This window comes from Zonotrichia leucophrys, chromosome 2, assembly GCF_028769735.1.
Source record: "Zonotrichia leucophrys gambelii isolate GWCS_2022_RI chromosome 2, RI_Zleu_2.0, whole genome shotgun sequence".
Taxonomy (NCBI): Eukaryota; Metazoa; Chordata; class Aves; order Passeriformes; family Passerellidae; genus Zonotrichia; species Zonotrichia leucophrys.
Genome location: NC_088171.1, coordinates 107548138 through 107574231, shown reverse-complemented (window position 1 = coordinate 107574231; position 26094 = coordinate 107548138). Strand labels below are relative to the sequence as shown.

The window sequence follows — 26094 nt, the reverse complement described above, 5'->3', positions numbered from 1 at the left end:
ACGGGGGAGAAAAGTCACTCCTTAAACATACATATTTTGTAATTAAATAGAATAAGAAAAGAGCTGTTAGGAAAATATGTGAAAGGTAAATAGCTTTGTTTTGGTATTCACCTAGACAGATACTTAAATACAGTTTCCAGCTAAGCTTTAATTTAGCCTTTCCTCCAACATATTCCCTTTCTTGAATGTCTGTTCTTTCCATCTCAGTTTGAAGTTTTCTCTGAGGATGCGAAGATAAACAGCTTAGGATGAGGGCATCTCTAATATCAGAAAGGCTTGCTAAAATAATTTCATAGGTTGGAAAAAGGGAAACAGAATCATCTTGGTAAGTGTGTAGCTGAATTACACATCTTTTCAAGTGTGTTAGTTTACCTGCTTGTGAGCCTTTCTGTATTTCACAGAGAAATTTCTCTGTATTTCTCTTTGTATTTCTAATAATTTCTGCATTATATACATTTGCTTTCTGGTTTTAGGGCACTTACTCTGAGCTTACATAAACATTTGTACTAAAAACCAGATGCAAAACCCTAAATATCTGTAGAGATTATCTGTATAAAAGGAGTAAAGTCACTAATCTTAAGCGAAGAGAATCCAGGACTGACATCAGTTGACCAGCATGGAAAAAATAAAATGCAGGCTCTTAAAAATGCCAGCTAAGGATTTCAGGTATTACCTGAGTAGGGGCTTCCACAGATCTGTGTATGGGCAGAAGAGAATGGTTGATGAAGGGATTAGAAGAACTGCCTAGTGATCATCAGGGCATGAGTAATTTTAAAGTTCTGCTTCAGACCTGTCCCATTGCCTGAAGGGCAAAGGATGATTTTTCTTGTACTTGTGTCCTGGTTAATACAGAACCTGAAGTGCTGTTGGGGCCTTTAATTGCATCCCCTGACAAATGTGTGTCTGTGTCCTCTTGCCAGGGAAGACAGTCATGACAAACCTTTCTCAACTGGTGATACACTTGAGTGTTATTTGTACCTGTGACAGATTGTGGTTTTTAGCTGAAAAAATTGCTGTCTGAAGAGTTACTTTGGCTGAGTTTATGTCATGCAAAGTAAGGGCGGTCTGAATTTGGAAGGAGATGATGAACTAAGATGTACTGGGGGCAAGTTGTCTTCCTGATAGCTTGAGGTTGTTTTCTCACATACACAAAGTTGAAAGGTAAGACTAGATATGGGGTCTCTGTCCTTTGTCATGGCACTGGTAGGTGACCTTCCTGAATAACAGGTCCTGGTTCCAGCCAGAACAGGGTTAAATTTTGCAGTAGCCAGAGGAGGCATGACCAGGACCTGCAGGATATTTTGAGGGTTCTGTGTGGTGAGCAATTGCCTGTGAATCCTTTGCATCTTGTACACTCTTATTAATACTGTTGCTGTTACTGTCCTTTTTCTGATTTCATTGCTGTTTCCAGTAAATTTTTCTTATCTCAACTTGTAATCTTTACTTTTTTTGCCTCCTGTTCACCTCTCCAGCCCTGCACAGGAAAGGGGGTACATGGGAGCAAGCAAAGTGGTGTGTGGTTTGGAGTGTTGTAGTGGAAATGGTAAACTGGGGAATAGCATTTCTAAACCACAACACAGGTGTTTGTGTGTTCCCAACAAGTTCTCTCAAAATCTTTTCTTCCTGCAAGTGTAGTCTCCAATGTGTTTAGTTCAATTACAGCTTCTTGGAGTTAAGATATGTGCATAGGTGGTTAAAAGGAAAGAGGACTTCTGTTTATACTCAAGATAGATAGTTACTCTAGTAACTTCATTGTAACACAAATCTAATTATAAGGGTATATATCTAGAGTATAGCATTTAAAGCAATTACTTAAAGTGGAGATACATACTTCATGCCTCATTAATTCACTCTCAGTTCATTCATATTCTCTTCTTCCTATTTCATTTATGCATGTAAAGAAGAAAATCAATTGTTTTGTCCTTATATGCAAGAGAGCTCAATGAAGTGTTTTGAGAAACTATAAAAAAAACTTATGTGTAAAGTGTGTTTTTATTATTTTTCATTTGCAAGGTTTTTGATCCTATGGTCTTAGCTTTATCTCTGTTCTTGTTTTCTAGCTTCTCACTAACAAACCCCCTAGATTCTGACCACAGAAAATACATGTACCTCACATTTCATATGGCAGCTTTTTCTTAGGAGTGCTCTCTTCTGTTTTAGTGCTGAGACATGAATATAAACCAACCTTTTAGAGAAGGTGTGTTATTTTTTTCAAGCTGTCTCTTGCGATGATTTTTGCCTTCCTCATTTTGCTTCTTACATTACCAGTTTTTAAAAACTTGCTTACCTGTGTGCTTGCCTAACTTTCTGAAGTCTATCACTGATAATGTCTTCCTTTAATCAGAAAGAAACAAAGCCACTCCCAGGCCCTAGCTTTCTGCCACTAACGCTGTGTATTCCTTCCTTTACTTAGGAAATAGTCTTCTAGCAGCTCTGCAACTGTTGCTTGGCACTACGGTAGGAAGCTTTTCTTCACTGTAGCTTTACCTCAGAGCACATTCTTGATTGAGCTCATGGTTAGAGACAAGCTCACTTTTTCATAATTAAACTGTCTCCATGTTCTCATTATTACAGAATTAAGCAGTGTTGAATTGAAGAGGGGCAGCATAGGCATCTGTAGTACTCTTGTGGGCATAATCCTTTTCACTGAATTACTTTTTCTGTATTTGTGGTGGACCTGCCTTTGTGCATATCAGCAATCTCTGCACACCTTGTTTTGCAGGAGCAGTAAACTGCATGTTTGATGCCTTTTTCAGCTTTTACACTTTCCTTGACAAAATAGGTTTGTGTTTATTTCAGTAAGGTGTCTTAAGGGCAAGAGGATAAACACATTTTAAAACTTATCCTCTGTTTATTCACTTTGGCTTTAATAACCATGTTCAGTTATCATTGTTATCTTTTTCTTCTGCATCTTTTTGTTTCAGTCAGTTAGTATTGTATCTGTGACCTTGTGTGCAGCTCTCTGTGTCCTTATTTCTGCCTTCATTCTACTCTAGATTAGTGCATTTTTTTCATTAGCCAAGGACTTAGGAGCTGTTTACACCTGAAGGCAGAGAAGGCGTGTGTGTGGTTTTTTTTTTTTTTTTTTAATTTTCACTGGGAAATATGTAACCAAATCAGTAAATCACTACTTTCCTACAACTCTAATAGTGTAGTTTCTTTTAGATTCCTCTTCTTAGACTTTTCTAGCTTAACAAAAAACCTGTGTCATGTTAAGCAACAGGAGCATCTTCTTGCTGAAATCTGTATGTGTCAGCATTTGCCTTGTTTACAGTTGACCTGGTCTGTCATGTCCTCTGGTTCTACATATTTTCATGAGGTCTTTATGTGGTGCTTGTCATGGGCATAATCCATGCATTTCATCTACTTTTTCACTTGTCATAGTTATATCCAGTCCCACTTCTTACTAATTTTTGTTCTAGTAGCTGTTCACCTATTCCACTAAAGTAGTGAATGAACTGACCAGATGGTATTATAATGTTGTACTGCCTATTGAGAGTAGATTGAATTCAGAGAATAATCTGAATTCATCCTCCGTTGTCAGGAAGAAGGGAAATAAAAGGTGAAAAGATGTTGTTGGCACATGGGTGTTGGAGCAAGTTGCTTTTCCTTTGCATCTTCACAAGTTGAACTGATAATTTGGAGACTGTCCTTCCAGTCATCATCCCCCACACTAGTAATCTGCAAATACAGTTGCAGAATATTGATTATATAGTATATGATCAAAACTGTTAAACAGTTCTTCAGCCATTTTTATTCTACATTGTTTGATACTATCTGAATTACTGCAATGCTAGGTCCATTAGAAATGAAAAGCATTGATTTACTGTTGTGTTGAAATCTTCCACTTTATTTACAAGTAGAGAAGAATGCAGCTCATTGCCTGTAACACTTTACCTTTGTTTCTTTTTTCACACCTTTCTCTGATTTCCAAGGTTGTTCTTTTATGTATTCACAGCAAAGGTGATGTGCTTACCAGCCTAGGTCACTAAATGCTTTTCATTTACATGTCATTCTTATAAAAGTCATGATTGAAGTATCCAAAAAAAAGTCTTGACCAAAAAGATTTGTTCTCATTCCCATCTCAGGAAATAAACTCAGAAGTTGTCTCCTTGTAATGAACAACTTCTGGTTACGTTTTTATCACAAGGGCATTAAAACACTTGTGTAGAACGAGTTTGGCTCACAGTTTTCCATTATATCCTTTGCTGTTGTATCAGTGATCCATGGAGTGCTTGTCACCTTCTCTTTCTTCTATGGGTGACTGTATAATCATTAGAATGAAAATTAGCCTAAATTAGCGTTTTGTGGTGGACTTAGCAGTGTTAAATTTGTTGTTGGACTTGACGATCTTAGTGTTCTTTTCCAATCAAAATGTTACTATGGTTCTATGTAATTATACCATCTCAATGTTAATACTGCCTGCATTTAAAAATAATAATAATAATAATTGTTAGTTTCAAAAATTGTCTAGCATGAGTTGCTTGAATACACAGAAATGTTACTTCCATTGTAACAATTACAGGTCTGATGAAGTTTCAGCCTCTCTGTTACACTGGTCTTCTGCCATTCAGAATGAAATTCAGGCTATATTATGCAAGTAGTAAAAAGGCTAGTTTTGTGTATGATATGGATAGAAGATGAGCTATATGATAAGTCACCTTTGTTTCACTAGCTTCAGTTACTCAACAAAAGAAAATGTATTTCATAGTAGAGATGAACTTTGTTGTTCACTTTGTTATTTTAAAAGTGAGGAAATCACATGCAAACTGTATTTTAAATTATTTTCATGTAATTGTATTTAATTACTTCTGTTTAGTTTTGTAATTCAGTATGACTGTTTGCACCTGCTTTTAAGATGCTTAACGTACAACTTTTCTCCCTGTTTTTCTTTCTGAAGGACCCAACCATATGCCTATGCAAGGACCTGGACCTAACCAGCTCAATATGACAAACAGTTCCATGAACATGCCTTCAAGTAGCCACGGGTCCATGGGTGGCTATAATCACTCAGTGCCATCGTCACAGAGCATGCCAGTGCAGAATCAGATGACAATGAGCCAGGGACAGCCAATGGGCAACTATGGGCCCAGACCAAACATGAATATGCAACCAAACCAAGGTGAGTGAGGGATCTATTGGCTTCTGTAAAAGGAAAATATCTTGTGTGCAGATTTTTTTAAAGGTCTTATCTTGTAGATTTCCTTCTCTAAATGTGTTTGTACCCTGAAATTGGCTCAGTTGCTTAGAGCATGGTGCTAAAGAACAAAAATTGTGACTTGAGTCACCCTATGGGCAATTTACCTAAGGCATGGACTCAAAGATCCTTGTGGAAGGATCATCTCAGAATACTCTGAATATTCTGTACTCATGTTTGGAGGATTCTACACCTCTTTTCTCCCATATATCTGTGACTTTTTGTTTATTTGCAGACATTTAACTGTTTTCAGGTATAATGTGAGAATCTGGAAATGGATCTCCTTTCAGCAGTTATAAGCTGGAGCTACTGTTTGTCTTTTTCAGACTTTACACTTCTAGTGAAGTGTTATTGTCATTCAGGTTGATAAAATACATTTCTACTTTTAAGTTTCTTGGTTAAATGGAAAAATCAAAGTCAGATAGCCCTCAGATTGTTATACCTAGTTAGTCTTTGTTTTCAGCCTTTTTAGCATGGAATGTCTGTTTGGTCTTAGAGAAGCAAAATTCACTAGTGGAGGAAGAACTAGTTCCAGGAACAAATCTGGTACTCCCTACTGTTTTCATGAGATGTCCTTGTGTATATAGTAAAAATCAAAGCTAATTTTGTATCTAAGGTATTTCCATTGCATAAACTGATGGTGTTTTGATGTCCTTGTTGAAGTGCAAGGACGTTGTGGAATTAAAATATTGCATTAAAGTCACAGCACAGCAAATTACTAAGTTGTATCTGTACTGCATATTCTTATAGAGATGCTTTAGAAGTCAGCAATCAGTATTTTCAGCTTACCTGTTGTTACTGCATTGGATATGTACGTGCTAGAAGTACACCTGTACATTGGATCTGGCACCTGCTAGAAGACATATGACAAACCTAAGCTCCACTTTTTTATGTGTAGATACCATCTGTTCCTGAGGTGTACAGACAGACCAGGTCATACTGATCAGTTTGATTATTAGGTTACAGAAAGTTGCAAAGCAGACAAAAGACTAAGTTAATGAGAGACTAAAAATGAGTCATGATGAGAGAAGCTATTTCTGCACTTTTCTTACCAGATCTGAGGCCTTTAGCATCCACATAGTTAATTGCATTTTTCTTAATGTATAACAATGGAGGAAACAAAAGATAGGTACATAGTCGGGGAAATCATAAGTGGGAATACTTTTGACTGTCTTTCTGAACTGGGAAGTTATCTCTGTATTCTGGGCAATACATAGTGTAGTAATTCTGTTGTAAGATGCTTTGGAAAAGTCTTATGCTGTTTTCATTTCAGATTTTTTAGTTGCAGAATTAGCAATAATTATGTAGCAGTGTATGTGAGGGAGCCATCTAGTCAGTCGCTCTGCAGGAAATGTTGTGTGACTGGCCTAAAATTTAGGAGATGATTCCATCTCAAAGTAGCATTCTTTACTCTTTATTCCTCTGTTGTGTTTTCAATACTTTGTCAAACTTGAAAATTGGTCATTATAAACTAAGCAGAAATAAACTTAAAAGATCTCTGTGCTGAACAAATAGTGGTACTGAAGTGACTTTGGGGAATATAGAATAAAACAGTATTAACCAAATTATAGGTTCAAGAACAACAGCAAAATCTTTACTTAGAACAATGGCACCAATGCCATTAAGGCCACAGCAGGCTTTTGCATAGTGTAACTCTAATTCTGCCAAGTTTTGACCCTTTAGGCTGAGACTTTTCCATTTCAAGTGTCTGCTTCAAGGCTGGTTCTATTTTTTGCAGAGGTTTCACAGGAGAGGCCAGTGGGGTGAAAAATCATATTCTTTAAAATATTTCAATGTCTCACAAAAACATTGGTAAACAGAACACTTCACATATAAATGTAAGAGTGCATGTGCCCCTTTCTTTAAAGCAAGGCTTTGAAACTTGTCTGTTATGCAAACAAAGTTTTATTTGTTGTTAAATGAAAATACTGTTCCAATTACCTGTGAAAGAGGAAGTCTTATGTTTGAAGATGGGGATGTTTGTTATTTTGATCTAAGATGATTCCCAATCGGGTCTACTTAGTACATTTCCTCCATTTTCTACTCTTAGTTGTTCCATGTGTATTGATGTTTGATGACAAATTAGAGGAAGTATTTTTATATCTTCACTCTCTTGTGACTTCAAGCCAGCTGGGCAGAGAATGACAGCAATCTGTGAGACCATGAGAAATTTAGAGGTAGGTAGCCAAGCCCCAGTCTGGCTGGGCAGATGTCTCAGCCAAGCATGACCACTTCAGGCTTCTCTCCTAAGTGAAGAAACAAGAATGAGCTGCTAGGAGATGCACCCAGTGCAGTTTAACAAAAGGGAATAAACAGATTGGGACTCAGAGATTTCTTAACTGGTCATATATACAACAATTCAGAAACACAAGTGAACCAAAGTTTCTGAACATCAGTGTTGTTGGTCAGGAGACATTTGTGAACCCCTAAGTATGCTTTGTTTCTTTGTCCTCCAGGATTGATCCATACTGAAAATGAGAGATCCTACTACATCTGTCAGTTAATAACAGCACTAGCTAAATATAATGCTAAATATTCCACAAGATGAGGTCTTAGCATCTCAAGGTGGCTGTTAAAAATTAGTAGATGTTTTTTGCCTTAATCTTTCCCTATGTGGGTTCCTCATTTGTAGAGGAATGAATTTGATGGTAAGATTACAATACCATCTGATTTCATTGGAGAGTTGTCAAAGTATATTCATTATGAAGATTTGGACAAATTACTTATGGGTGCCATAAGAGAACCTATGAATAAATTAATAATTCTGTCTTCAGTCTTTGACTAGGTATCACATGAACAGAAACAAAATACTGAAATAGTTCTTCAGTGGGTGATAGCTACCATGTACAGAATGAAGCCAGTACTTCCAGGGGAAAAGAAGCATACTTTTATATAATAGATAAAACCACCATAACACTGAGAAAGGCTTGCTTTAACACTTGGGTTATGCTTGAGCATAACCTCTTTATGTGCACTTGCTTCCAAAACATCTTGCTGTATATACACCTTGTGAGGCAGGTGGTGTTAGCAAGAAAAAAATGCAAAAGCGCTAATTAAGAAATAAAATGCATAGTAACAGAACTGTTTGCTGGATTTACTTCCTGTATCATCTCTGTACTCATTATTGCTTTGTACTAGTTATAAAATGCTATCCAGAGGAATAGCTTAAATGAGAAGCAAAGTTTTCATGGTATTGATTTTATATAGTCAGTCCAGTTTAAAAGAGGAATTCTAGTGATTTTGGACTTAAAAAGCAAAATATTTTAAGTGGAAGATTCTGTAGATGACTCTTCATTGAAAAGTGAATATAGCAGCCCAGGACATCTGCAAGGAATATTGGGTACCTTTTTGGAAAAGATAGGAAACAGAAGGAACTGAATGAATATTGAAGAAACTATATTCTTATGGGTGCATTATGTTCTTATGGGTGCATTTCTTCTTGTGTATGGTAAACTACTTAGGTTGAAAAAAATGTGAAGTGTTGCCAGTATTTGACTTTTCAGGGGGGAAGATATAGGCATAATTTTTCTGAAACCTGAAACTTGCATGGATATTCCTCTTTTTTTTATATTGAACAAATCTTTCACACTCAGGAAATAATATTTAGTAGTGGAATTAATGCGTTTTATAAGTAAGAACCAAGCAATTGTAGCTTGGTCATCTCAGAAACTGTTTGTTATGTATGGCCAGCCCTGAGACTGTTTCTCATTTGTCAGATCCCTTTGCTGGGATTCCATTACTGTGCTAGAAGAGCTTGACACAAGGTTATCAAATTCCCAGTCTCTATTGAATGAGCATTATATGTTTCCTGTGGTAAGGGAGGAGAACAAGTTTACAGGTGCCTTCTACAGGACAAGATCATGTTGACTCAGTCAACTTGGAGACCAATTGTCAAATCTGGTGCTGAAATTCTTAACTGATAGTTTAATTTCTATAACCTTGGAAAAATTCCATTAAAATTTCAGAGCTCTTTGACTTACAAGCAAATATGAAGATATGGAGAGAGTAGAGATGAGACAGATGCAGATTCTGGTTGTTTAGTTGTGCACATAAGAAAGGAACATAAAGATAGGAACATCCAATGTTAGCTAAAGTATAAACATATTCAGGGTATGGCAGATCAGGATAAAGTGATTTCTGAATTTGGCTGCCTTCTGTAAATGTCTTCCCATCTGTTCACTCCCATGTAAGCTGAGACTGTTAGGTTTCAGTACCTCAACTGTTTACAGTAGTCAAGATGCTATGGAAAAAGCAGGGCAGTGTCATTTTTTGTTTGAAATCTAGTGTATTAGAGGGAAATAAAATTGCCTCCACCTTCTGAAATGCCATCATGCTATAGCTGCATTGTGTAGGATGTCTAGCTGTAGAAGACACTCTAGTTTTTGTCATGAAAAAACAAAAGATATAAACAGCTGCCATGGAGCTTGTGCTTTCATCTGCTTTCCCTGGAGTAAAACATGAAAGGCAGTGTTGGTAACTAAGGATTTTTTTTTCTATGACATTTTGTGTTCTAGTTTTTTTAAAATGATACCTGAAATTGAGGTTCAGTTTGAGATGAGAAATTTGTGGAGTAATAAAGTGTGGAGAAGTGTCTACTGTCCTTAATTTGCAGCTGGAATCATATATTAGGAGTAGCAAAAAGTTTTGTATCCTCAAAATCTTTTGAGAAAATGTTTAAACTGCTCCTGGTGTTAAATTTAGGATGGTGGTTCATTTGACTAAGCAAATCTGAATTGTAGTGTTTGTCAAGTTAAATTGACCCTCATTATAGTTTCTAAGAAAGCTTGCACAAGGCTTAAAACCATCATTTATAAAAGAAGCTTTTTTTTTTTAAACATGTGGAAAAACACCAAAAAAATTTTGATGAGGGCTGCTGCATTTTGTTTTTGGTGTTACCTGATCAGGAATTCAAAAGCTGTGTTTTAGGGTGCTTACAAGAATCTGTGCCACAAATATTAGAAAACATAAAGTCATTGAATGGTTTGGGTTGTAGGGGACCTGAAGGATCACATAGTTCCGGCCTCCCTGCCTGTGCTACAACTAGCCTAGGTTTCTCAGAGCCCCATCCAGCCTGGTGACTTGAATACATCCAGGGATGGGCATTCACAACTTCTTTGGGCAACCTGTCCCAGTGCCTCTTCACACTGAAGAATTTCCTCCTAATATCCCATCTATACCTACCCTCTTTCAATTTAAAACTATTGCCCCATGTCCTGTCACTGTCTGCATGTATAGAAAGTCCGTCTCCTTCGCTTTTATAAAGCCCCCTTAAAGTACTGGAAGGCCAAAGTGAGGTCTCCCTGCAGCTTTCTCTGCTCCATGCTCTCTTAGCATTTCCTTATCTATTCCTCTGATAATCCTTTGGCCTTCCTCTTGACCCGGTCCAGCAGGTCTTTCTGTGTCTTTCTGTGCTGGACCCCCTAGAGCTGGATACAGCACTCTGGGTGGGATCTCACCAGAGCAGAGCAGAGGGGCAGGTTCACCTCGCTTGGCCACCAAGTTTTTTCATGCCACCCAGGATACAGGTGGTTTTTTGGGCTGCAGGCCCACATTGCCAGAGCAGACCCAGCTTTTCATCAACACAAACCCTCTAAGTTCTTCTCAAGGCTGCTCTCAGTGAGTTTCCCACTCTGTACTCATATCTAGGTTTGCCCCCTCCCAGGTGCTGCATCTTGCACTTGGACGTGTTGAATTTCATGAGGTTCTCTTGGGCTCACTTCTCAAGTTTGTCCATATCCAAGTAGATAATGAATTAAGAGTCTTAAGTGTTAAGTTTTGGGATTTTATGTCGTATTAAGTATTACACGATGAATAAATGTAGCTTTCTCCTAGGCTAGATTTTTCAAATGGAAGAATAAAGTCAAAATTCCCTCATCCCTCAAAACCACTGCATAGAATGGTTATGTTCCATGAGGCAGTAGAGACCATGGTGGTTCTTTTAGGTATCTTTTTAATAAGAAGAACGAAACTGGAAGGAAGCCAGGCCGTCTGTTATGAACACAACACACAGCCTAATACAGGGTAGTGAATTCTCTTTGTGGCTCTACAAAGCGTTAATGAAGTTCTAATTTAAAAAGCAAACAGAAAATCTCTACATTGCACCACAGGGACCCAACACATTTTATCACATTGTATTGTGACTAATATTAATATTGTTAATTAACAAGCTTTCTTGAGATCTAGTAATATTATGGCAACAAGTTTCTATTTTTTATCAAGACTGCCTGATGTTTCTCAGTACCTCCAAACAGAGGAGCAGTGAAACGGAATAATCTAAATTACTTACTCATTTAGAAGATCAAAAAAAGGAAAAGTATTTTGCCAATAATTAAAATAAGTACATCTGAATTTAACCCTTTTTTACTTTAAAGTCAGGACACAGAAACTTGCCATACTGAAGGACAGAAGCATAACTGGATCTTCTTAAGAGTGGCCAATATTTATCTTCAGAGGAAAATGAAGCTTAGGCCACTTCTCAGTGAGAGATCCCACACTGGGGTTTTATGGGATTTAACTAATGCACTTGGAATTCATACCATTAATTAATTTGTCATAACTTTCCCTTGTAACTCTGCATAGACAGTATATAAGTGAGAACATATTCCTTTGCCTGTATAAATCCATTGTCGCTTGGCTGTGTATCTAGGTATTTTCCCAGTACTGTTGTTTCACACAGGACTTTCTGTTTGTGCTTCAGAACCTAGTTTTTCAAAAATACTAAATGGAATGGAAAAATCTAAGCATACAGAAAAAAAGTGATATCTTCCCTTTTCTCACTGGATGGCACTTAGGAGTGGCTCTGCTAGTTTGATGTTTGATGTCATGGTTTGTTTTAGTTTTTAGTGAAGCTGCTACTTTCTTATTATCTTTGTAGTTTATAAAATAAATTATTTTTTTAAAAGCCAGAAAAGCTTAGGGTTTTGCCATGATAGACTGGGCAGTATGTGTGAAGTGGTTTGAATTCATATATTACAAAAATCTGTTGCTTAAAAAAGTTTAGCTCCTTGTCACAACTTTTTCCTCCTCATGTTTTTGATACTGGAATGACTCTTCTGAAGTGGTACTACAGAGGAGGCACAGAGGCTTTTCTTTGTTAAATGTATCAGTCTAACCTGCAGTCTCATATAATGAAATTGTGTAATCATCATTTTCATTGCTATGTGGTGTCAGTAGGGTGCTCTTTAACTGTCTGTTTTCATTACTGAAATTTGCATTTCTCCAAGTAGAGCCTTAATCAGATTTTGTCAGTTGATAAAACATGGACAGTACTTGATCTCTCTTGGTCTCTTCCTGTGGTTCATATAACTTGGTGCAACTAAATATGAAAGAATTTTTTGTTACAGATTGTTTAGGACTGTTCAGTGTCAGGCAGAGCCTGTGTTCTGTGGGCTTTGTGCATATGCCTGTTGTTTAATTGCCTGTCTGGTTCATGTGGTTTGTCTTTACAGGCTAAATAAAATTGTTGATTTTGTGATAACAGCTTAGTGGTTTGTTGGTGGAATATAACAGCAACTATGTATGTGTATTGAAACTATGCTCCAAGGAGATCACAAATGTTAAATAATTTTTCTTTGACTTACCAAGGTTTCACCATCAGGTTTTCACCTAAGCTTTTTTTGAAGATTGTTTTTATAGCAAAAAGTCATGAAAGTGTTTTTATAGCAAAAAGTCATGAAAGTGTTTCAGTTATCCTTTTGTAGGTGTAAACTAATATCTGTGGTTTTGAAGAAAAACCTAAAAAGCAACCTTATTGAGGTTGATTTCTCTTTTGTAGTTTGGCTGCTGAATTGTTCACCTACATTTGCATAGGTCCAGAAACAACAAACCCTTACCAGAGCAGTGGATATACAGAGCTTTTTTTGGTCCATTTTTAAAGGTTGGGTTTTCTATGTTCTTTTGGAAAGGTTTAATCACAAATCATATTTGTGTCTTTGACAATTTTGCTACTTCTCCTTTTGCAGGTCCAATGATGCACCAGCAGCCTCCCTCCCAGCAATACAACATGCCACAGGCAGGTGGCCAGCATTACCAGGGGCAGCAGCCACCGATGGGAATGATGGGCCAAGTTAACCAAGGAAATCACATGATGGGGCAGAGACAGATTCCTCCATACAGGCCACCACAGCAAGGTAGGAATTCACTTCAGTATTTTGCATTGATTTTGAATAACCATGTTTAAAACCATTTTACATCTCTTTCTTGCTTAATCCAAATTTCTGTCAAGTCATTTGGTGTGACAGACTTTGTTCGCACACTCTTTTTGTTACCCATTTTAAGGGTGGTTCTTGCAGCAAGAGATTACTGCTGTCACCATGAAATGTGAAGACAAGTTTGTTTTCTTTTTGTTTTGGTTCTTTCTGAGATTATACATTCTGAAATTGCACATCTCAGATATGCTGATGCAGAATTTGATATTCTGATATTTAACTGATAGGACAGAAAAGGAACAGAATACCTACTTGGTTTTCTGGATTCATTCAGTTATGGAAAAGGAACGATGTTCCACGATTTTGGCTATCTTTTTTCTTTTTAGTCCTTTTCAATGAGGAATAATTTTATTTTTAACACCCTAGTCTGTTATACACATATTCTTAAAGTGAGCTTAAAACTGAAGTTTGATATATATATAGTCTCAGTCTAGTGCAGCCAAACAACTGTGTGTTTGTATATGTATATAGATACATTTACTTATTTTTTAAGCTAAACCAGATTACATATGTTTGTAATGCAACAATATGGGTGGGGAATACATTTGAGAAATATTTCTCATACTAAAGTCAGAAATTAGCAGGCTTTATAACAGACAAAACAAGTTATTTACGTATTGACTGGTTGTGGTTTTTCAGGCCCACCACAGCAGTACTCAGGCCAGGAAGACTATTATGGGGACCAATACAGTCATGGTGGACAAGGTCCTCCAGAAGGCATGAACCAGCAATATTACCCTGATGGTAATCTCTCATAAATGTTAACTTTCCCATTTTCTATACCTGCCCAATACTAATGTAGTCATATGCCCAAAATTAGGGGATGAGGCAAGAATAGTAATTGGATATCATACCTCACATTTAAAAAACCTTCCAAATTCAGAATTGTTACTACAGTTTAAGTTACTGTGACTAGTTAAATTTGCAACTTAAAGCATGTAATTTCTATTACTCCCATTTGAAACTCTTAAAAACAGTTTTAGTATTTCAAAAGAATGGAAATAATTTGTTTCTCTCAAAGAATGGAGAGTTCCTTAGCATATCTAATATGATTGACATGAATTTAAACAGTCATAACTTTATTATCAATAAGAGAGGGGGCGATATCCTTTTATTAAAAATTTTACTGAACTGAAAAAACTTGCTAAAAAGATGTGGGTTTTTTCTGTAAATACTCTACTTTTTTAACTTAGTGTCTCATTTTCATGTAAGTCACACAAATGTGTTATTGCTGACATGGTATGGGCCTTCAGTTTAACATTTATACAGGAATAAAGTGGTCCCTGCCCTGAGGATATTGAAAATGTGAATCCTCTTTAGATGTCCCCTCAGTGCTTTCAAGACAAGATTGAAACTTTGAATTTCATAAATCTGTCCTCCTATCCCTTGGATTATGGAGTGCTGAAGACTATTGGATTGTGTTATAAGTTAGAAAAGTTGAAATTAACTTGTTTTCAGGCTGAACAGAGACTGGGAGAACAAAGATGCTAACTCCTGACTACTGTGATAACCATGTGTGCAACTTAATGGTATCTTACAAAGCTCAAGAAATGTGGTAGATCTTAATGTTTAAAAATATATATACAAAGCAAGGCTGTGTAATTGCCAAAGCAACTGCTCATAGCAGATAAAGGGATGCAAGTCAGTTGTTTGAATTTGATTTCCATCAAATTGATTTTAAGGTACATCAAGCCTTTTCTGTATAAGCTTACATGTGTTAATTTCTGGAGGTGTGTGTGCAGTGTTATTTTACAAGTTGCATTAACTGATAATTATTCAGATTTCATTTTGGAACATTTATGTATACACATGAACGCTAAATTGTTACAGGCAATTTGCTCTAGTAAAGGCATTTTGATGTTACCATCAACAGCTTTGTGGCAGCACAGATGACTTCTAGGATCTATTCCTTCTTAAGAGTCATCTTTATCATTACCTCATTGTTACTTTTATGTGGAATACAAGTAGAATATTTTAAGACTTGTTTTAATGGTTATGTATGCATGTAAGATTCAGTCAGTGATGTATGGTACAGTTGCAGACCTGACGACAAAACCACTGAGTTTCAGAACTGTTTTGTCCTTTCCTCACTTGTATCTAAAAATTTTATTCCAAATTTATACTATTTAATTTCAAATGTAAACAAAGTTTTGGCATGTATTTTTCACCAAATTAGCAATAAGATATATTTTGATCATCTGTTACAGAAAAGACATGTGTGCTAAAAACAACAACAGGTGGGGTGCTTACTACATGTATTGATTTCTTAATCAGAGATGGCTGTAGTCTCTGAGTAGAAAGGTTTGTTTGTAATGGGTCTGCTCAGGACTGGAATGTAAGAGGAAAGGTTTTCTTAAGACTTTAAGTAGAAATTCTGTTTGTAGGGAAAACCTTGGGAGTGTTGTATTTCTGTCATTCAAAACCAGAATTTAATGTAGATGATGGTTCATAACTTCATTGAGCTTTATTTGTTATATTTCACACTGCTTTTAGCATATGCTTTTGAATTGGAGATCAGCAGAACAGGTGTTAGACAAAGTATGATAATTGCTTTCTTTGTTCATTCTAATTTAATTCAGGTTATTTACATGTGAAAGGCCTAAATGCTTTCATTTTTTTTTTTGAGTGAAAGATGAAGTACTCTCTCCCCCTCCGACTCCCCCAACAAGGATTATTGGAAGGTTAAGACCATCCCTTACTGTGATGTTTCTAGAACTACTGCATTAAGCCTTTTTTTTCCCCTGTCACATGTTAATTCAATATGAAAGGAAATCATATTAGTAAGTCTTTGGCTAATACAATTGAAAATTCTTTTTCATGTATATCCAGTTGAAATTTTTTTTCATTTTTCTGAGAAATGAAATATTTTTAGGGTTTTCACTCAGAGGCCATTAACGTTTCTTCCTGTCTCTTGTCGAATTGATGTAGGTCATAATGATTACGGTTATCAGCAACCGTCGTATCCTGAACAAGGCTACGATAGGCCTTATGAGGATTCCTCACAACATTACTACGAAGGAGGTATCTATATACCTTCACACACATACGCACAGACATTCCCTCTCCTCCCCCACCCTCAACGGGAACAGACATTCTTGCACAACACAACTTATACCCATGCAAAGCTCTTGTAGAATACTAGTTGCTGGCTGTCTTGGAAATGGCAGGGAACTTGGAGCCTTCAGAATAATTTCTTGCAAACACCTTAAATAAATAACCACAATTTGCCATTCTAACAACAGTAAAATGACTAAAACACTCTAGAGATTTTTTTTTTTACCTCAATGGAAATTTTTATTTTAACATAAATTTGTTGGTTCAGTTATATATCTTTTTGTGTGTGTATATTTTGTATAATTATAGTGCCGTTAGGAAACAGCTTGCTGATCTTGTGTAGCTAGTCTGTGCTCTTGTAGCTGTCCTTAATTTTGTCTTTTTTTTTATTTTATTTTATTTAGCATAGTCATGATCTTATGACTGTGATGTTCCAGTAAATGTAATGCTCGTTTGGCAGAGATGCTGAAAATGCTGCAGTTCAACTTTGCAAAATTGGCTTTAACTGCAGTTTGTTTGGCCGAGTTCCTTCTGTTTGGTTTGAGTTTTCTTTGTTTTGTTCAGTTTTTGAAATCAATATTGCATTTTCATTTTGTTCTTGTGTTGTTGGCTGTGCATCTTAGAAGGAAAAAAAAAAAATAGGTATCTTTATGAGTTTTTGCTTTCTTGCAATGATCTTACAGGAAACTCACAATACGGTCAGCAGCAAGATGCATATCAAGGACCACCCCAGCAGCAGGGTTATCCACCACAGCAGCAGCAATATCCCGGCCAGCAAGGCTATCCAGGACAACAGCAGGGTTATGGTAAGAACCTGAGGAAACAGACAGCTGTCACAGAAAGGACTAAGAGAGACCTTTGTTGTGTGTTACTCCACCCCTGTTTGACTGTGTCCAGAGGCTAGGCTTGGACAGAACAGCTCTGTGCCTGCAATTTCACTGGGCTGAGACAAGAAAACATAGAAGGCAGTGTCTTTTGGGAGTTAGATCTGTTTAGGATTAGGCAGTCTAGGAGAGTATGGTAGCACAGAAAACTGAGGGTGACTAAACAGCATTGCAGTGGGTGTCTGTAATTTAGAAGGACCCAGAAAGATTCTGCTCTTTTCTGTCTTCTGTAGGTGAACATATGCACAAAGATGACAAAGAACCACTTTCATCTGTGGATTTGCCAGTTAAAACAGTCTTTTTAAAATTGGTTTAAAACTTCATTCAACATACATGAACCATTATTTTCAAATTTTTGTACTGATCAGTGACTGTACTGTACAGAGAAGTGACTGTAAGCATTGACAGCACACCTTTAAAGCAACTGTGCCTTTTAAATTTGCGCTAGTAGTCAAAACCTTCTGGTACATGGCTGGAATGAGAAATCCTCTGCCACAAGTCCCTGGATTCAAGGAAAACCACCCAAAAAGGAAACTTAAAGCAGTAGAATGTAATTTTGGTGAATTAATTCTAAAAAACTTCGTGTCAGAAGAGCATACTGAAACTCAAAAAAGTTTTATTTGCTTTCATACTGTAAAGCAATATACATAAATTTATGACAGAAGAAGGAATCTCTGAAATTTCATAAACTCCATGTATATTAGCTTTCAGCTCTTTTGCAGGCTTAAATGCTAAAGCTTTCAGCATTGTGTGTATGTGAGGAAATGCACGGGTAATTTGTTTGCCATGTAGATAAATTCCAGATTCACATGAAATCCAGTTATGCTGAGACAGAGTTAAGCTTTAAGAGGATCCAAAGGTATACCAAGTTCTACTTCTGTAGTTTATGGATGAATTGAGGGTTCTGGAGTAATACTTGTACCTACATTCTGCTAAACATAATATAGGAATAGACTAAAGGTCAGAGTAGAGGTCATGTTGATCACTGCTCTGAACTTTGTAAGTAAAGAAATAAAATCTGATTTATTCAGAAAGTTTAGGTTAAGAAATACTAGAAGAAAAAGGGATTAGGAAGTCTTTTGGAGCCACTTACCCAATATAATTTGTAAAACAGAATAACATATTTTTCAGTTTCTTGTTTTTAGCCAAAATTGTTACTGAAGTTCCATTTTTTCCTGTGAAATTTGTCAGTGAATATTTAGAATTCAGCTGTAAAGAATTACCATGAATAAATAAACCCATGTTCATTTATCAGATGAACACAGCACTTTTAGGATGTCGTATTCTTGCTCAATTTAATATTTAATTGCTTTCTAATTTTCAGAAATAAATCAATATCTCAGACATCATTATCAATCTTTAAGATTTTGTTTACTGTGGAAAGGTGAAACTGCATAGTTCAAGGGGATTTGAGGCCTGAGGAGAATGGTGATAGCTTATGGAGCTTTTCTTCTCCAGGTCATCTTTTCACTGTCTTACAGATCCAGAATTACTGAAGGAGTTACCAGCTGATGTCATCTTAATGTCCAGTGCCTGTAGCTCAGATTAGACCTCTCTAGCACTGAATCACCGTTGCTAAAAACATATCTGTTTCTTCTGAAGGGAAGGAAACAAAAGTGTTGGTTTGTTTAAAAGAAAAGCCTGTCTGAAAAGCTGTAGATCTTCAGCTCTGAAAAATAGAGACTCAGTTTTTGAGGAGTGTTGTTGAAAAAGCTGACAGATCCACTCCTGAGGATTCATAGGAGTGCCACTGAAATACAGAGTACATCTCTCCCAGTGCTGGGGTGGATGCGGATAATTTTGTTTGGAATATGGCTGCAATGCCTGATGGTGGTAACGTGCAGCTTCCAGTGGTAGACAAGCCAAGTCCCTGTGAATAGTAACAGAGAGTTATACTTGCAAAAGAACCACTTCTTTTACAGACAAAAAAGACTGGAGTCCAAGTTTTGGGTTTTTTCTTAACCTTTTTCTGGAAAGTTAATATTACCAGAGGAGTGTGGAGTAGAGGGTGCATTTTTCCATCTCACAATACCTTTTACTGCTTGTCACATCTCACATTTTATACATGTGTAGCTTGCTTGCCTGACACCCCATCCATGATTGCCTGCTGTGGTGTGGGACTTCACTTTCTGGCAGCACAGTGCTGCTGGTCTCTTCAGAAAGTCCAAATGCTAAACATAGCTGATTATCTGGCTGCTCTTGGCATTAGAAAATTCTGGAACTCAAGCAGCCTACATCAGGAGACTGCCTTCCTAAATCCTGGAAAGGGCTCATGTGTATCATTTCTTGCCTTGTTCTTCTCTGTCCTGTTCATGGAACTGCATGCATTGATATTAAATAATGAATATATAAATAAAAGTAAATGTTTCTGTGGTTGGAGCACAGGCCCTGGCAGCCAAGGTGCTTTCCAGGGGGAGGGAGGTAGGACACTCAAAAGACGTAATTGCATAGTAGTGGTATTTCTTAGTCCTGGTTAGCTGTAAAATTCAGTGGTTTTAGCTGTAAAATTCAGTGTTTTTCCTGTTCTCTTTTTTCCAACATCTTAAGCACTCTTGTTTTGGTTTTTTTTTTTTTTTTTTTTTTTTTTTTTTTTTTTTTTTTTTTTTTTTTTTTTTTTTTTTTTTTTAATTTAATGATCCCCAGGTCCTTCCCAGAGTGGTCCAGGGCCTCAGTATCCCAATTATCCACAGGGACAAGGACAACAGTATGGGGGATACAGACCCACACAGCCTGGGCCACCACAACCACCACAGCAGAGGCCTTACGGATATGACCAGGTATTCTTCTGTTTGATGAGCAAGTTGTGATTCTTACACACTCATTTAATAATCTTAGATTCTGGACATTTAAACTAAGGAATTTTAGGACATGGTCTTTCAGGTATGTACATACAATTCTCATGGAGTTTATTTCTTGGTGAGTTACCAAGAATCATTTGTATGGAATTGTGATTAGTCATTCTCTCCTGAGTTTGCTAAATTTTAATGCAATTTGGCAAAGTGAGGTCTTCCCAGCAGTGTTTTTGGATGTTAGAAATTAAGGTGATGTGTTTCATAGCCTTATGGTGAATGACTAATATGAAAGATGAGGTTTCCAAATCTCATGGTGGATCATTTTTCATTACTTCTTTGCAATAGAAATGGTTGAATTTATTTTCCACAAACACAAATCCTAATCATAATCTTCCTCCTCAGTTGCAGAAGCACCTGAGGCGTGCAGCTGAGGTCTTTCAGCTGCAGAGCTTATGGGGAGACATGAACTTGTTTTTGCACAGATTTTCTCTGAGCAGTATAAGGGGGCAGTGAACATGGGAAGGAAGTGACCTGAAAATCAGCTGCTTCATTCCTATCACTGCTAAGTCAAGATTAAAACAAACAAACAATTACCACCAAAACATTGGGCTGGAGTTGTAGTGAAGGGCTCATGTAAAAGAGCTGTCTTCAAATTAAAGGATGAAACAGGTTTGTCCCCGTAAAAGGTACTAACTTTTAAAAATCCAAACTTTTCACTATGAATCATTCAGAAACGTCATTAAAATGTACACTGTTACTTTCCTTGGTATAAATAATGTTAAGATTAACTAAATTATAAATTTGAGGTTCTAATGTTTAAATAAAATCCTGTTATGTCAGTAGAAGATCAGTTGAACTTTCAAGAAAAACTACTCTGAGGAAGTGAGAATTGCCCAGAATTTTGAAGAACAGTTGGCTTTCTTTCTAGAGAAATTAGAAAAGACAAAGAAGAAGGAACAAACTCTCTGTGTGGTAGTTTAGAGATGCAGTTGCTTTTAATTATTTAACAGATAAAATGTTTATGCACTGAACCAGTACCTTCCTCTGGAAACAATAAGCTACAGGAGAATTCTTTGCTTGCGGCCAGTATAGGGTCAAGGAAACTTAATCACAGTTGCTGAGTTTTTTCCAGCTTTCCTTGCAGTAGAGGTGGATAGCCCTCTCTGTAGATAGGCTGTGCTCCTCCAGTTTGTGCACTTGTAAGTTCCACTGGGAAATTCAATTATAGAAGACCTCTCTTTCATACTGACCATTCCTATAGGAATTGTGCTGCTTAAATTCTCATCTGGCAGCTGTTGTGAAACTCTTCTTCATGACTGATTGTTATATTATAATGGAATATAACTGACATTGCAACATAAAACTAAAATGTAAAACACTACGTTGTTGTGGTAGTACTTTACATGGAACAGTGGCAGGATCAGTTTGGATCATGCTCATTTCCTAGCACAGTACTTCTTTCTGCAAGCCTTGAACCCTGTGGTGAAGGATCATGGTAAGCTTACAGCATTGATGCTTTCACCTCTGTCCACCTCTGCAGTACATGACATTCTGTCAAAAGATATAGAGAATATCAGTAAGGGTGGTAATTCTGTGTATCAGATCTGTGGAATAATTGCCTCCTGTAGGATATGTGGACTTGGGTTGTTAGTGTTCACCAGGATGTGCCTTGGTTTTGAAATACATGTAATGCTTGATAGAGTAATAATTTTAGGTACCTTTGTTTCATGGTTACTTTCCTAAATTACTTTGAATTTTGGTGACCTTGACTTTTTGAAATAATTTTCAGAGTTTAGGTGGGAAATAATCCCCATCTTTTTTTTTTAATGATGTTCTACTGATTTCACAGCAGGCTATTGAATATAAAGGTATACTCTTTTGATCAAATCAGGCTCCTGGCCTTAAATTCATATCTTTGGTCTTACTTCTGCATTAAAGCACAAAGTATTTTTAGTGAGATGAAACTACGCTAGTTACTCATATCAGTATATCATTTACTTGTATTAGTTTCCATCTTTTAATATCACAGTTTATTTGGATGGTCTTCCAATTGCAGCTTTAAATGCAGGAAAATATGTATTGTAGTCTAATTATGTATTTTGAATTTTTTTTAGGGTCAATATGGAAATTACCAACAGTGAAAAAGTACTCACATTCCGGTAGGCAAAATCTATTAGCAGCCATATTTTCTCCTCAGCACTGTGGACATCTTCCTGAGATGAGAACCTCCCATTCCATCTAGATTTTGGAAAAATCTTGTGGCTGTTTTATGGTATACAGTCTTTATGGGTTAATTGTTAAAGACTGTAGATTCTCAGAAACTAGTTTCACATCTCTACTCTAGATGGCAATATTGGACAGAAAATCTGTGACATAACAATTTGCAGTGAGTCGAGAACTGTATGTCAAATATACTGTTACAGACTGAGAGGTGCAAACAGCTTTGTATGTTTATGAAGGTTATGGGAATTTAATATTTTTTCCACAGATTTTTTTTGTAGGGGGAAAGGGGAAATGCACACTTTTTACAGCAGCAATATTTTGTATATTATGTTTTACATGTGATGAATATGCAAGACAGTACACTACTCGCTGGGCAGGATAACAAATCTACTGTTAAAATGGGTAGGGCATGGTAAATGCTTGATTGTATTAGTCTCGAAATGGTGTACAATAAAGATAACAGTGAAAAGATGGAGAGCATTCTATGTCACTGATGGGTTCACATACAAAGATTGAGAATCCCAGTTATCTAAATGGGAACATAATTAAGGACAGTGTAATATAGTCTTGTGCAAAGATAAATTTTGTAAGCTTTCCAATTTTTCTGAGTGAAGCGGTTTTGTAAAAATTGTTTCTAACATAGTTTGACAATTTTCTGCAACATTTTTTGGGTAACAAGATAAACGTTTGGGTTTTATTTCTCAAGTGTTTTGTCAGAGCTTTGCATAAGCAAGCTGTAATCCTTCTTAATAATTGCAATAACAAAGAAAATGACAAGTGTTAATTTTACTTGGCTTGAATATGCAAAGAACTTGAAAAAGAATATGGAGAACAGGACTGTATTGTATAAGTGTATTTTAACCTTTAGTTGAATAATTTGTATGTATCACAATAGCCTAGAGGACTTTGTAAAACCTATCTAAACTTTTGTCATGGTTTAGGAATGGTGCCCCCCAATTTTAGTCTTCCCACTGACACACTCCAAGCCACACGCTGCTCGCTTGCTCCCCACTCTCCCTCCCCTTCCCTTGTGGCAGGCTGGAGAGGAGAATCAGAGGCACAAAAGGGAAAGATCAGGGCTTGGGAGAACAATTTACTGCAAACAGCAAAAGGAAGGGAACGGCAGCAATGCCAGTGCCAGAGGGTGCAAGAAAGAGGTGAAGGCTTCACACGTGCTTGATTGCTCACCATGCAGAGCCCGGTTCCACCCCATGCTGCACTGCCTGGAAGGGTCCCCTGAAAATGAGGTGTCTCCTCCTGGCTACTGCAGAAATTAACTCTGTCCTGGCCGGAACCAGGACAGCTTTCCTAACTGGGAGTTAATAACATTAGAAAAGGGACATTTTTGTTTGTGCCCATTTTTCTTATTGGTTAACATGAGACCAAGGGGATGTTTTATAACATTAAGTATAAAACCTGTTGGTGAGGCAAATGCCAAATTTTGTTTGGAATTGCATTAATGCTTATAGTGTTGCATGTGAGAGAGGCAGCACCTTGATCAATAACAACAGTACACAAAAAAATTGGTTTTGAAATTGCCCTAAAACTGTGTATCAGATAAATAAATGGATATTCTATTCTGCAGAAATATATGCATTCAAAAATCCCTTGCAACTTCTATAAATGATAAAACCTAAAATTAACCCAGGAGTAAAATGATATTTTGTGTTTTTTCAGTTTGCAATCAACGTTCAGGGGGATAAAAAAAACGACTCATGTTCATAGTGTGTGTGACATTATGTATGGAAGACAAGATTTTCAATTTGTGCGTCCTTTTTAAAAGGAAAACAGTTTTCTTAAAGTCAATAGAAAATACACATCAAGGTATGAACAGATATGGCATGAGGAACATTATTATGAATTAAAATCTTGTAGGTTCTGTGCCAATTTTCCACTACTGTGTACTTCATTGCTATTTAAAACTGTACTCCATCAATTCTAACGGAAGAATAAATTATTTGTGATTTTAATTTTCTCATTTGTTTCTTTAAATTAGATCCCTATCACTCTGATGTCTCATCTGGAGACTCTGCTGTGGGTTTTGATTTTAAAGATGTTTGGCCAGAATAACCAGACCTTATTTGCAGTCTAGGACTTTATCAAAATTCTCTTGCCATAGCCAAGTTAATTAGAATTAACTGTTCAGTAATCAGCATGTTGTGTAGGTTGTTTGTTAAGAAATTCTTTCTCTGAAAATGAAGGTCCATGAGGCTATAATCAAGATGACTGAATTAGATAAATGAGTTGACGAGGCAAAAATGTGTTGAACCCAACCTGGTGTAGATACGTTATCTCATTTGAAATAGGCTCAACTGACATTAAGAAATAATTTGTCTTGCCAACCCATCTTCTGTTGTCTTATTCTCCTTTTTAATGGAAACTAAAATTGCAGTTTTAATAAGCAGAATTTCCTCCAGGGTTTCCCTCCTAGAGACTACTGCATTTGCAAGGTTTAATTGTTTTATAACAGTCCTGTTTCGTAAAACTTTTTAATTGGTGGTGACAAAAATTACCTTATTCCTCTGATACTATGCCAAAAGAACAACTTGAGAGGAGATAGCTCCATGCAGAAGTTGTTTTTCTAAAACTATGTATTAGAAAGGAACGTGTGTTACCTAAACAAAAGAAGCAGAAGTGCATGACAGGACCAGGAGAAAATGGCAAAATACAAAGTTCATTTTAGTAAGTCTTCCTTATTAAATAAAATCCAGTCCAGCCAACAGGAAACTAGTAAAAAAGGTGTTGCAACTGGCGTTTTACAGTCAGACTATAGAAAATGAGGAGGACTGACATAGCAAATCAAACACATGAGCAGAAATGATAAAAATGGTAAAAGAGTAAAGAGGGTTTAATGCATTCAGTGACTTCTGTTTATCATAGGGTTATGATTTTTGCCGTTGTATGTTTTCTGTATTCAGAGTGTTTTATTTCCTTTTCTGCTCTGTGAATGACTTGCAGAAGAGAGAAGCTGGCTCCTTGTTTCAGTTGAAATTGACTTCACAGTGTTGTCCGTAAGAAAGCAAATGTGCTGCTTTGTAGGCAGGCTAAATGTATCATTTTGCAAAAGACACACTTCCATTTTCATACCTAAATTACTCTAAAATATGTAAAGTAATAGATTTTTTCAGAAAATGCAGCTGATTAAAGAGGGGCAAGGACCTCAGTGCAAAAATACTGTTGTATTTGTACAGTTTTTACCACAGAGGATGCTAAAAGACTACAATGTGATAAAAAAAACCACCAGATTTTCGATTTAAAAAAAGAATACTTAAATTTACAAAATTAAGAGAAACTGTTACTTCAGCAAGTCTAGATGGAGTTCTGCCAGAAGCACTGAAGAAGTTCAAAAAGAAAGTAGCAGGCTTTCCCTACAGGAACAACAATTGCTGTATCATAAAACAGAAGCATGAAAGTAAAATCCTGTGAAATGAAGCCAAACAAACCTTCTGAGATGAATAGATACCTGGATAAAGTAGTAAGTTAAAAAAACCCAACAACCTAAGCTAAATATGTTCATTTAAAAAAAAAATATTCAAAACAATGAAAGCTGACCCTCAGTCAGGTAGAGTTATAGTAACAACTCATAGCACACTCTGATGGAATTGATCTTTATGGTCACAATGCCTGAAGTTCTCTGAGAAGCTGCCATCATAAAAATGAAGCATGGAGTAAGGACTGTGAAGCACTAGGAATGGGATAAGACAGCAAAAGGAGTATAGGAATAAATGCTAAGTATC

The 26094-nt window shown here is 36.6% G+C and overlaps 1 protein-coding gene across 2 annotated transcripts in view; it reads left to right on the top strand.

Annotated features, from left to right (window-relative positions):
* The window catches only part of SS18 (SS18 subunit of BAF chromatin remodeling complex), a 42721-nt gene extending 18394 nt beyond the window's left edge, over positions 1 to 24327 (top strand). Inside the window, exons 5-11 of one of the 2 annotated variants that reach the window (XM_064706001.1) lie at positions 4901 to 5122; positions 13159 to 13326; positions 14044 to 14148; positions 16333 to 16425; positions 17142 to 17264; positions 19986 to 20119; positions 22249 to 24327. In XM_064706001.1, the coding sequence (XP_064562071.1) occupies positions 4901 to 5122; positions 13159 to 13326; positions 14044 to 14148; positions 16333 to 16425; positions 17142 to 17264; positions 19986 to 20119; positions 22249 to 22275 (872 nt within the window). In that variant the 3' untranslated portion in view covers positions 22276 to 24327. The remainder of the gene's footprint in view (positions 1 to 4900; positions 5123 to 13158; positions 13327 to 14043; positions 14149 to 16332; positions 16426 to 17141; positions 17265 to 19985; positions 20120 to 22248) is intronic. The other variant, XM_064706002.1, reaches the window with a different exon arrangement.
* Positions 24328 to 26094: the final 1767 nt, after the last annotated feature.